This window comes from Lepisma saccharinum, chromosome 16 (assembly GCF_977018435.1).
Source record: "Lepisma saccharinum chromosome 16, izLepSacc3.1, whole genome shotgun sequence".
In the NCBI taxonomy this organism is placed as follows: Eukaryota; Metazoa; Arthropoda; class Insecta; order Zygentoma; family Lepismatidae; genus Lepisma; species Lepisma saccharinum.
This window is the reverse complement of record NC_139244.1, coordinates 58,263,367-58,276,849: the sequence shown is the minus strand read 5'-3', so window position 1 is coordinate 58,276,849 and position 13,483 is coordinate 58,263,367. Positions and strand designations below refer to the sequence as shown.

General features: G+C 38.4%; 1 protein-coding gene across 1 annotated transcript in view; it reads right to left on the bottom strand.

Moving 5' to 3' along the window:
- Window positions 1–629: 629 nt before the first annotated feature.
- LOC146000101 (palmitoyl-protein thioesterase ABHD10, mitochondrial-like) overlaps window positions 630–13,483 on the bottom strand; it is a 49,064-nt gene continuing 36,210 nt past the window's right edge. The window contains exon 5 of the mRNA XM_083137441.1: window positions 630–1,960. Within this exon, the coding sequence (XP_082993567.1) occupies window positions 1,781–1,960 (180 nt within the window). The 3' untranslated portion in view covers window positions 630–1,780. The remainder of the gene's footprint in view (window positions 1,961–13,483) is intronic.

The window sequence follows — 13,483 nt, the reverse complement described above, 5'->3', positions numbered from 1 at the left end:
GCAGAGATTGAGAATATGTAGTGGGACTCTACCACCATATCACTTAAATGGGCGTTCATGACAGGGTGCTTTATACAAAGGGAACTTTACTGTTTTACCTTGCCTAATATGGAATGTTTATTTGCGGCAGAGTTTATATATAGATTGCTTCCATTGAGCGTAAAATCACATCTGTATCTTCAATAGTAACGGAGATATGTGCGTTGGAAATTTTAATCATTTATTCCGTTACATGTGGATCATCAGTAAGTATTCCAATGTTTCAACAATCGAAATGGATATTATAATAATGCGACAAGTCTTTTTATAGTTATTATTTACGATGAAACAAATTTACAGTTGCATCTATACATAGACGATTTCTTTATGGAAGCATTTCATTTCTACCTCACTGCAGGGAAGTTTTTTAAACTTCAGGGTACAGTGTAAGTCCAGTTTCAATTAGCCTATATACATTTATACACATTTATACATCAAAATCTTCTGACAATTAGTGAAACCCCTAATTTATATACTCAGATTTTGCATTTTATACACTGATTCTTCATGGTCCCAATAAAGTAACATGTTATAAATAAAATTTACTGCAGATCACAATTTCTTGCATTTATTTATTTTTTCTTCTTCTTGGTTTCCTGAAAAACTTAAAATCACAATTCCACTGTACATATTTTAAAAAAGTTACAGCTTACAAAGATATATTGTTTTGAAACAAGCATATACGTATATCTATGATTATATAAAAATTGGGTTTCTCATACAGATTTTCCCACAATTCACATATAAATAACAATAACAACCATATGCCATGCATATGAAGTACATGACTCATTTATCAACCATTATAAAAAGATAATACAGTCTTGTAATGTTTCAAATGGCACAATATACTACAAACGGGTTCACTCTCCAATGTAAAAAATTACTGTTTAGAATTCCTGACCTGAGAGATATAAGACTGGCTTACGCATCAGGAAGTTATTCTGTCCAGGCACAATGACGTCATGAAATTAATACCTGAATTCAACAATGGTTATTTTTGATAATACCTGGGTACAATATACAATATTGGGTAGTGACTAGATAAGTGTCAATCTGAGCATATGAGAAAAATTTTGTGCTGTTTTGTTACTGATGACTTCTTTCGTGTACACAACGTAAAATAAAGTTATACAAATATAAGTTGTACATTATTTCTGTTCGAATGAATCTTAGATGGAATAATCACATAGTTACATGAAATTAAGAGAGCTTATAAAAAAGTCATCAATGGATAAAATTCATGCAAAGACTGTTGCTATTGAATTCTCCAGTTGGGTGTGCTCAAAGGGTAAGAAAGATTATATTCTCCACATGACACTTGTCTACTGCACCACTTGAAATAATTACTTACAACTTAATTAAAAATTAGTTTCACCTAAGAATTGCAATGATATCAGTACTTTGGCAAAAAAGACATGTTATATGAGTATAAAAGTATAATTTATATACCTTATTTACTTTTCTAAAGCCAAACTCATCCAACACATATTTAAAGACCTGAAGTCGTCAATCAGATTCTTCAAGAAACATTTCACATTCCAATCAGTATTTCAGCATTATTGATGAATGTTTCAAATCACTTCATCCCTACAATGATGCATAGGCAATACAGAAGAAAACATAGAACTTTGAAATACCATAGAGATGTTGAATTTCTGTTGAATTGAGCTTGTCTTAGCGATACCATATGCTTTTCCACACTTTCTGGCCCGAGCACAAATACTGTAGTTTACCAGTATTACAACTTTGCAGTTTCCTTGTGAATGCCCAACTGTTCTTCAATTGTAGAAAACAATAATTTAATATCATTTGGTTCTGACATTTGATGTTGTCCATTCTTTCGGTATATTACGTCCACATCTTCACTTTCTAGAGCTGCCATTAATGCTAATGAATGTTTAAATGGAACATCTGGGTCCTAAAAGTAGGGGAAAAAAAGGCTAGGTCACTGAATTTGCAGTAAAATCACAGGTCAATTGTGGGTTTAATCTCCAGCACTGGGGTATATATATAAAAAGAAGCCTCTTCAGACTTCCTGATGGAGAAACACCCCCAGACGTAAATCCACAACAGAACTAGAAAATCAAGGCAGCAACTTTTTGAATCTCACTACCTGATGAGAAACAACAAGTTTATAACTAGTGTGCAGAAAACTGATGCAGACAACCAATACATTTATGCCCTTGCCAATTATCCAACAAACATAAGGCAAAGTAGTCTTAGAGCTAGCCTGAAAACATATAGAGTCTGGTTTCATCCAGAAGGAGTAAATTTCATATCTGCATTTTGATTCTACATTGATTGGGTATAAACCCAAGCCATGACTCTTTGATGTTGGGTAGCTTTTAAGTCATCAAAATGATACATGCTCAATTATAAACTTTGATACATGATAATTTCATTTGCCTTCTATTAAACAATTTCTTAGCATGATGTCATGTACTGTTCTTAAATATATTCCTGGGAAAACATTTCTGGTTGTAGAAAGTTTTGCAGTACTTGTGGAAGGGGGTGGGGGACTCCTTTATTTTTTGTAATATAAAAAAAGGTTATGTGAAGTATCACTTAAATATCTTTGTTCATTTGGCTATGAAAAGGCTGCCAAACTACTCGCAGTGAAATAATTCTTGAAGCTTTCCTGGTGGCGAATGAAGAAGAGATTTTCTCGGGATATCAACCAGGTGATTTCCGGATAGGCTTCAGAGACCTAACATCACTCTCATTTTCAGGGAAGGAAGTTGAAGTTATGTTTCAAAACAATTACAACACCAGAGGTAACAGCCAAGGAGCAGGTCCCTCCACAAACAATAGAAGAAGCAAATATGTTAAATCCTGAATTAAAGAGGGTTTAATATCAATTTTGTAAAAATGTAATTTTTTTAAGGTAAGTATTTGCAGTACATATTTGAGGTCAAGAAATGCTTTTTCAGTTGTTCGGGGAGGGACAAAAATTGTATTTTTTTAAAAAAGTCAAGACATTTTGTGAATTATGACAAATTGTAACGTGCCCGCAGTTACATGATATTTTTAATTGAACGCATTGTTTTTGGTTTTGTCGGTTGAGATTTGATAACTCCGATTTCTAATTGTTGAAATGCTGCATTAACGTTCTATGTCTTCCATTGTCATGTTATCTTATCTGCTTTGCGCTCCGCCGATGCTCATTGTTGTTTAAAAAGATTGGTAAATGCTTTATATCAGATGTGTTTCACTGACATGTATATTTTCTGGCATTTTTCTAGTTTAGGGTTTTTAACAGTAAGGAAATGGGTAATCTAAATATTCACAGTTAGCAATATGTAAATATATGGGGTTTGCTACGTGTAAATTTGTGACGTAGTAAGATACATCAGCGCCACCTGCTTTGCCTATATAAGAAGCTCACCAGGTCGAGAGCTCAGTCTCTTTATGGCTCTCTGATGTCAACTGGCAGACAGTCAGGAAAAGGCCTACTTGCCAGAGAAGACCAGCAGCATCAATGGAGGGCTTGGTTCTCAGGTTCAAACCCCGGGAAGCCCCCGGCCAGGTCCCTCCTTAAAAGATGAAGCTTTTAACGACTCCGTTCCCAGGAGCAATCTTCGGGAAGCCCCCAGCTGGGTCTCCCAAGGTCTCTGGTTCCCAGGTTCAACCCCAGGATAGTCTCCGACCAGAGACCCATAATAGATGTGGCCCAGTAAAGTTCTGGTTCCCAGGTTCGTAACCAGGGAAGCTCCCGGTCAGTTCTTTCTTCTGCCCTTTTAGTTTCTTTTATGGAACTGACTCCCAGATTCAAACCCCAGGAAGTCCCCGGTCGGTTCTTTCCTTTCCCCTTTTCTCTAATAAGCATATGCACATAAAGTTAGCAAAGAGGGAGGAAGGTTTGTCTTTCAATTAACCAGTAAACGTGTCAAGTGTGTCTGCAACCTAACTGAAATAAACGTGTTTAAATTTAATATAAGATTGGCTCACCTAGGTAGAATAAATCCCGCTTGTTTAACTGAGTTAAGGTCGTTTTGGTGATAAATATGGTTGTTTAGCTTATAACCTAGAAAAAGTTGTGGGTATATTATACACTTTAAAGTTAAGTAGCTAACTGAGATAAAAAGGATTATGCAGCATCTAATCAGATAAAGTTGATGTAGAAAGATGTATATTTTTGTCACCGGGTTAGTGAAGAGCCCGGATAACACCATAAGAAAGAAAAGCCTTTTGTATATAATTTGTTAAATTACGAGAACCTGTTTAAATAATTTATTTTCCTGTAGTTTATGGTTATTACAAGCAGAAGAAAACAGTTTTTCTTTGTAACGTTTCAGGAGAACACACACTCCTTTCATCAGACATTTATTTTCATTTTGACTAAAGATACAGTTATAACAATGGTTAGTAATTTTTTAAACAAAAAGAATCTGTTATACAGAGGTTGTTCCGTCTACGTTTGGCCAATTTCGTTCCTCCTCCCCTGCACTCAGAATGAACTCACCCAACCTTGGTCAGGCATGTTTGTCAGTGTAGTGTGTGAGCTGTAAAAGAGTAGTTGTGTTTTCTCACTGGGCCAAAAATCCCGCCAAAACTGAGCCGCTTTTTGGGAGGAGTGCGTTGTATAACTTTCCAAGTGTTTGCATTTTCTCGCTTGGCCGAAAATGTTGCCAAAACAGTTGCTTTTGGGAAGGTTATGTTGTAGCCTTTTATGACGCAAAGTTCAGTGTGTCAATGATCAGGAAGTAGTGTAAGAGCAAGAATTGTGACGTTAGTTTGACTTTATTCAAGAATGTGATCGGCAAGTATAAGGATTGCATGGCCCCAGCGTTCGGTTCTCCAACAAAGGGGGCGAGAACACGGCCGTGCACACAAGCCACCACCAGTATGCAAGTGCAAGGTGCTGTTAACAGTTTCCAAAGACATATTTAGATGATTTTCCATCTGTCTTTGGGTCGGTGGATTCCCTTGCATGCCCATTCTGCGAAGTTTCGCCTGCATACTGGTGGTTTGCTTGTGTGCACGGCCGTGTTCTCGTCCCCTTTGTTGGAGAACCGAACGCTGGGGCCATGCAATCCTTATACTTGCCGATCACATTCTTGAATAAAGTCAAACTAACGTCACAATTCTTGCTCTTACACTACTTCCTGATCATTGACACACTGAACTTTGCGTCATAAAAGGCTACAACATAACCTTCCCAAAAGCAACTGTTTTGGCAACATTTTCGGCCAAGCGAGAAAATGCAAACACTTGGAAAGTTATACAACGCACTCCTCCCAAAAAGCGGCTCAGTTTTGGCGGGATTTTTGGCCCACTGAGAAAACACAACCACTCTTTTACAGCTCACACACTACACTGACAAACATGCCTGACCAAGGTTGGGTGAGTTCATTCTGAGTGCGGGGGGGGGGGGGGGGAGGAACGAAATTGGCCAAACGTAGACGGAACAACCTCTGTATAATGGGTGTTGTCAATGTTACATTGTTGTAATATAGCAACTTAACTGTGAAAAAAGCAGTCTGTTTTATTTTTATGATTTTTTTAAAATTATGAATCCCAAATATCATCAGGTAATTCAAATTCATCATTATTTTCACAAAGTCTCTTGATGTTTTCTGTTACATTAAATTTTAAAGATGGTGGCTTACTTATTCCAGTGTTCTTCTGCAATGAACGAAGCTTCCCAGACATTCAACTCTGTGTTTCCCGTTAATCTTTTTAAAACCCTTCTCTTTTTAATCAAATGCTTCTCTTCGATGATATGAATTGACAAACCTGTTCTTGGGTTTAGATTTATAATGTCCAAATCATGTTCGTGCCATCTTATTGCCATTTTCCTTGCTGTTTGTCCCACATAATCCTTTGAACATGAACAACTTATATTATATATTCCTGTAGAGAGTTTCTCATTTTGAATTCATTAAATGTACATTCCAAACTTCTTGGTGATTTAAAAACAATTTTGAAATTAAAACTTCTAAAAAATTTTGCAATTTTATGTGAGAATCCCTTGTGGAATGGAATGCACACAAATTTATTTTCAACAGATTTTTCATCTTTGTCTGTATTTCTCTTTTCCTTTAGTTTTCTTGCGACTTGTTTTTTGATTTGGTTTATTCTGTTAGTGTGAAAGCCATATTCTTTTGCTATATTAAAAAGCCTTTCTTCTTCATTTTTAATATCCTCATTATTAGAACATAGTCTTTGTGCTCTCAGGAAAAAAATTAAAAATCATTTTTAATATATCCTAGTTTATATTACAGTCATTATTATCATCAGCAATCAATCGTGTACTTGTAATCAAGTTAATTCCCTCTTGCCATTCATTTAGTGTATGCTTATTCTTTTTGCATAGTAGTGCCTCAACAAGTGTAATGTCAATTATTATTTACTTTTGGAAACTATGACGCCTAGCTAATCGCATCTCATATGTGACAGAGCGCTGGCTGCACGTATTTACATTGAAAGCAAGCCTAAGGGACTAATGGAAATCTCAAATGTTCGAAGGTACATGGGAGATAAACCGAAGAGGCGGTTAGATATTTTATCATGTAATGGTATCTTGTGTTCACCCCTGCAGCGTGAGTGTGTGAGAGCATGATTGAATGAGAGTGAGGGGATATGTAATGTGTTATATTATCATTGTTGTGTTTATTTTTACCGAATACACGTATATATTCGTTATCCTACAGGTGTTCTTGATTCATTTATATATAGGTATAGATGTATATCCTCGTATGATCGATATTTTTTTTAGTCCTGAGTTTGAAGCTGTGTAGCTTGTCTCCATTGACCAGAAGGGTTATAGTAATTACTATTATTACAATTATTATTATTAGTATTATTATTATTATTATTATTGCTATAAATGATTAACAACACCACTTTATGCACGACGTGGCTTACCGCCGGAGGTGTAAATAACCGACCCGGTGACACGAACCTGGAATTAAACCATTAGCTGGTGGTAGGATTCGTGTTTCCTTAACCGGAGACGCGAACCAAGGACCGACGACCGTCCAATCGGGCAGCTGCGGAACCCTGAACCAACGAACCAGCGGTAGAGTTGTTTGGTACCTCGAACTGGGGACTTCGGTCTCCCGGACGAATGGTCAAACCCTTTACAATTTGGCGCCCGAACAGGGACCGGTCTTCTTTTTCGCCTTCGTCGGGAGTGTCACGTTAGTAGTTTTACAAGTGCATAATATTTTTACGGTAAGTGTTTTTATACGTATTTTGCTATGTTTATTGATATCCATATTTAGTATTCGGTGTTTATGTTATCTCAGCGCGAATTTGATTAACGTAAAGGGCAATTATGTAGACGAACATCGGCAAGGGCAATATTTCAAGGAAGTATGTTATACAGATTTAGTGGCAATTTTCTGTGTGTGTGTGCGTCGTTTTTATTTTCACTAGGCTTCTACATGGTACGTCGTGCCCTCCTCTCTGAATTTTTGATAGGTAATTGTTTGTATTGTTTTTCTGTAGTGCGTTATATGTTTTTGAAGTGTAGATTTATTTTCTGACGACCTCAGGACATAGTGAGCATTTTTAAAACTCAATGAAATTGAGAAGTGAGAAAATTATTTATGGAAAGATGAGCGAAGCATGGAATTGTGTAGTTTGCAGGATTGAAATCCCATTAGGTGAAACGGACCCGTCGAACGAAGCGCAGTCACGTTTTAGTACTTGTGTTATTTCGTCAGGAACGCCAGGACACGGGGGCTTAGTTGTAAATACTGAATCCATGCCAGCTTCTGAAGAACTGAATCAGCTGACCGCTTACCCCCCAGAAGAAGTCGCTACGATGGAAGAAACAAATGATGCATTGAAGAATGGCGCCGGCAACAACGACCGGATGTTCGAGATGATAAGACAGCTGATCCGGGCAGAGCACGCGGAGACACAAAAACGAATCGAACAACTTGAGACCCGATTCCAGGAAGTGGTGCGTGTTTCGGCAGAACAAATAACTGAACGTTTTTCCACTCGCTTGCAAGACAGTGAGAAGAAACTCACCACGGAAATCGCTCGCTTGGATTCCCGTGTTGATGACCAGGACCAGCAGTTGGCAACACTATCGCAGGGGACAGAAGGACAAGACAGAACGCTGTCACTTTTGAGACAATCCTCGGCCCAGCTTGAGGCAACCTGTCACCAGAACTCGGAATGTTTGAGAGAGCGCGTAACGAAAACAATAGGCGAGGTTGAGGACCATTCACAAAGGATACAGGCTTTGGAAAGAAGAATGGACAGTTTGGACCTTTCTCACCATCAGCGACGAGAAACACCCATGGCTACCAGGACAAATCCAGGTACTTCGGCCACCAGCAATAATGAGTACCCTTCGCCTGAACTGACAAGTGTCAATGAGCCAGCGGTAAATGAAAGTTTCCCCGGTTTACTCACTCGACCAGCGACCACCAGCTGCGAAGGTCAATATTCGGCACCCACAATTGCGAGGCGAGCTATTTTTCCTCTTGAATATAAAAACCATTTTAAAAGATTCAACGGGGCTGATCGGGTTTTACAGTCTGCATTTTTAGAACGGTTTGAAACTACCTCAGAGGAGCTGTCCTTAGGGAATAATGAAAAGACCCTGGTCTTGCGAGGCTTGATGGAAGATCGGGCGAAAAATTGGTTTAAAACGAATGAAAGGCATTTCACATCTTATGAAGCTTTCCGGGAGATGTTCCTGAGACACTTTCAGCGGCCGATCCAAGTAGAACGGATGTTAATGGGACTGCGCAATGAGCGTTACAACCAAAATGCGGGAGTCACGTATGCGCAATATTTCTGGAAAAAGTATAATGACTTCAAGGCACTGCAGCCTCAAATGACGGCTCCAGAAATAATCGGGGCGCTGGTATATCATTTTCCTCAAGATGTCCGGCGACACCTTAATGGCAGTTGTGTGTTCGACCCCAACTCGATGTCGCTGACGCTGGAGAACTTATACCAGTGCTCAGAAGAAGAAGAACGCGAGAGGGCAGAGCGCTGGAATAAGCGTCCCAGAAGAGAAGATGATCGTCACGGCCAGAACCGACACCAGCGAGTTCGGGTGGTACTGAGAGGACAGCACCACGCTCCACATGCCGATGACCACAACTTGCACCCTTCACCACCTTCGCCACAGAGAGAACGCCGGCAGTTTCAGAGAGGCGGAAGTCGAGGAGGAAATATGCGCCGATCGCTGCATGGCACAGAACAGGGTAACCGCGACAATACTTTCCAAAGAGGTCACATACGTGATGGTTATTACCGACCCCACGGTCGATCAAGGAGCCCGCAGTCGGACCGAGGGACTGAAGAGCGAACTTCGTGGATGAATGAACCGCAAAGGGATGGAAATCAGGAGCAAACAAGAAGTGATTCTCCAACACCTGGCGTCTCCGGACTTCAGCGTTTGGGAGACTGCTCTTAGAGATTTGAAGTTTATGTTAATGGACTAGTTATATTTTTATATTTTTACTCTAGTGTCATTATTGAATTTTTATATGAGTATATTCCAATGTATTATCTTTTTACGTCCTTTAAGGATTGTTTTATTGTGTATTTACTCGTAAAAGTATTTTTCATGTATAGATTCATATACAGGGTGTTTCAAAAAAGTGTTAATATACAGGGTGTTTCAAAAAATATGTAACCTTCAAAAATCTCCCCAGCCGAGAGCGATTTTCAAGCCTACAATTTTTTTTTGAAGTTAGGGGGGGGGGCGAGAGCAGGGGTGAACACAAGATACCATTACATGATAAAATATCTAACTGCCTCTTCGGTTTATCTCCCGTGTACCTTCGAACATTTGAGATTTCTATTAGTCCCTTAGGCTTGCTTTCAATGTAAATACGTGCGGCCAGCGCTCTGTCACGTATGAGACATGATTAGCTAGGCGTCATAGTTTCCAAAAGTAAATAATAATTGACATTACACTTGTTGAGGCACTACTATGCAAAAAGAATAAGCATACACTAAATGAATGACAAGAGGAAATTAACTTGATTACAAGTACACGATTGCTGATAATAATAACGACTGTAATATAAACTAGGATACTTTAAAAATGATTAAGTTGGCTATACTATTTAGTACCTAGTTTTCTAAGACCTATATATATCAAAGAGCACGGTCAAAGTTAAAACAAACCTATAATTAATCATATAAATACTCGGCGCAAGAATAGGAAAAACAATAACAAATCGTAGGTCTTTTACGTTTATAGAATTTTGAAGGGTGAGGGAAATAGGTTCTTAATTTTGAAGATTTATAGTACTTTTGATTAGATTGGCCAAAATTGCAGGCAACATTGTTCGATTTAATCTCGCTTTGTCTTATGACGAACAGTGGCGACGTAGGTGGACATGGACAAATGTTCACTCTCACACATAAAGAGATAACTGGCGAATACTATACCGACTCAATGGCGGCGTGGTCCTCGCTGATGTCAATGGTCCTCGTTGCAGCGTCCCGACGTCACTTGTGGCACTGTGGCTATGACAGTCTGTCCTCCTGGCGGGTGAAAACTGTCTCTTCGGCGTACTTCGATCGTGGCTTCAATGGCCATTCGGCGATACGCAGGGCGTCAGGTCGTCTAAGGGATGACATCGTTTCATCTCTCTCTTTCTCTCTATCTCTTCTCCTTTTCTTGGCGTAGCATCCGTCTCACTGGTGTCGACGTTGTCGTACTGTCGTCTCTCACCTGGGTTGGCAATGCGAGCTGTCGTTGTGGCGTGGCTTTCATCTCAGGCGTTGTTATGCAAGCGTCGTGGTGCGGTTCTCTTAAGGCGTCGCATAGTTGAGCAAGCATCGTGGCTTCTTCTCTTGGCTTCATGGCAGCAGTAATCGGAAACCCGAGGGTCCCGTTCCTCTCGTAGTTTTCAGCCGCCCATGTTTATTCACTGTCCCTCCTTACAAAGAAGGGAAAAACACAACTGGAGCACGTGAAATACGTAATTAACACGGTCTCAATTCCTGGCACTGTCACTGTGATCACACACTCACGACAATTAACATGATGCGGTCGAAAAGTTAAAACAAAGCAAAGTTCCATATCTCGCGCAAAGTGATGCAGAGATGATGTTCGGTCAGGTTATGGCGCTAAACTGTGTCGGTCCTCTGGAGTCCACGGGTATTTAAGGAAAACTTGAAACTTCAAAAATCAACCGCCTCGAAGTTCGTTAGCTTAGAAAAAATGCTGGACGGTGGTCCTTCTTCCAGCCTCATTTTCCGCTTGGGGGGTTTGGGGTGAAGAGAAAAAAACAGAGCAGTCCTCACACGTGTTGTGAAAGAACTCCCCCTCGGTTGGCAACTTGGACGTTCTTCCTATCGCTGGACAAGTAAAAGTCACCCTTAGTGTCAAAAATTCCACAACTTGGTATTGTTTTCCTACCCTCGCCGTCTAGAACCTAAAATCCAAGAAAAGCAAAAAGCACAACTGGCTACAGAAAGTTGTTAAGAGTATTTACGAATTTCTAAAATACACTCACATAAACTACAAAAAAAAAAAAAAGACTGGTGACAAAAGTAATTGTCATATCCTCATTATTAGAACATAGTCTTTGTGCTCTCAGGAAAAAATTTAAAAATATGTTATCCATTGTTATACGCGAATGTTCTGATTTGGCATGGATGTATTTTTCCCCCGCTAATTTTTTCCTATGGACTGATGTTTGAATTATTGAGTCAGTTATCTTAATTTGCAGATCAAGGAAAGAAATTACATTGTCATTCATGGGTTCGCAAGTGAATTTTATGCGACGATGTGATTCATTTAACAATTTAAATACGTCCATGATGGTGTTCTCATTTTTAGCAATAATTAGCACATCATCTATATATCTGATGTAGAGTTTGATATCCGCACCTATCGCAGTAACAATTGGAGATTCTATGTAATGAAGGAAATTGCTGGAGATGATTCCGGATACTGGGTTTCCCATTGATAGACCATTACTTTGCTGATAGATTTTGCCATCAAATATAAAGTAATTGTAATTTGCGCATACAGTAAACCATCGAACCATTTCCCATGATTCTACTGGGTTAACCTTCATCTCAATAAGCCATCTGTGTAATGCATCTGTGGCACCTTCTATTGGGACACTAGGATATAAATTTTCAACATCAAAACTTGCAATACGATACTATTATTCCAAACAATATTTTTTACTTTCTGTTTCACTTCATATGCATTTTTAACACTGAATGGTGTTTGTTGTTTAATTATAGCAAGTCTTTCAACTAAATATTTGGATAGTTTGTATGCAGGATGTGTGAAAGTTGCAATGATGGGTCATATTGGAGTTTCCGGTTTGTGAGTTTTTGGTAGTCCAAAGGCAATCGGCAGGGTTGAATTTTTGACAAAGAGTTTTTTCTTCATTTCTCTTGGTATCGTGATACTGCTTTCAATTACTTTCTTTACATCATTTATTATTTTAGTTATAGGGTTTCGAGTGGTTTCTGTGAAATTGTTTACTTTAAAACATTCTTCCATTTTTTCTTTATAGACCTTAATTCGGATAAGGACAGGTTAAAAAGATTAACGGGAAACACAGAGTTGAATGTCTGGGAAGCTTCGTTCATTGCAGAAGAACACTGGAATAAATTAAATAATGAAAATGGTAACATAGATCCAGCATGGAGTTTTCTTTTTCACAAATGGAGTAAGCCACCATCTTTAAAATTTAATGTAACAGAAAACATCAAGAGACTTTGTGAAAACAATGATGAATTTGAATTACCTGATGATATTTGGGATTCATAATTTTAAAAAAATCATAAAAATAAAACAGACTGCTTTTTTCACAGTTAAGTTGCTATATTACAACAATGTAACATTGACAACATCCATTATATAACAGATTCTTTTTGTTTAAAAAATTACTAACCATTGTTATAACTGTATCTTTAGTCAAAATGAAAATAAATGTCTGATGAAAGGAGCGTGTGTTCTCCTGAAACGTCACAAAGAAAAACTGTTTTCTTATGCTTGTAATAACCGTAAACTACAGGAAAATAATTCTATAATGCAAGCAATGCGTACATACAAGAAAAACTACTATTTAAATAAGTAATAAACATTTCTTATCTTTTGTAATTTCCTTTTCTCACTTTGTAACTGGTATCCTGCATCCTGGTCACCTTGTTGGTCACTCACACACCCAGCAAGCCCTGACGTATTTTAGAATCTTGTGTTTTCCGACTGTTGTTTATGTTAGTAATCATGGGTAAACTTTGCAATGCCGCCCACTTAATTAAAGTGTTTAGAGTTTTGTATACGGCTCTGTGCAGCCGGTGAATATTAACAGGTGGTAGAAGTCAGTTATATCCATAACATGGGTGCATGTCTGTTGCAAAATAAATACTTTCTTTGAATATCAAAGATTATACAGTGGAATCCTGATTTTTCATATTACTTCATTATACATACCTTCAATCTTAAACATACAATCAAGATTCTGTGATGTTCTGCTCACTTTGT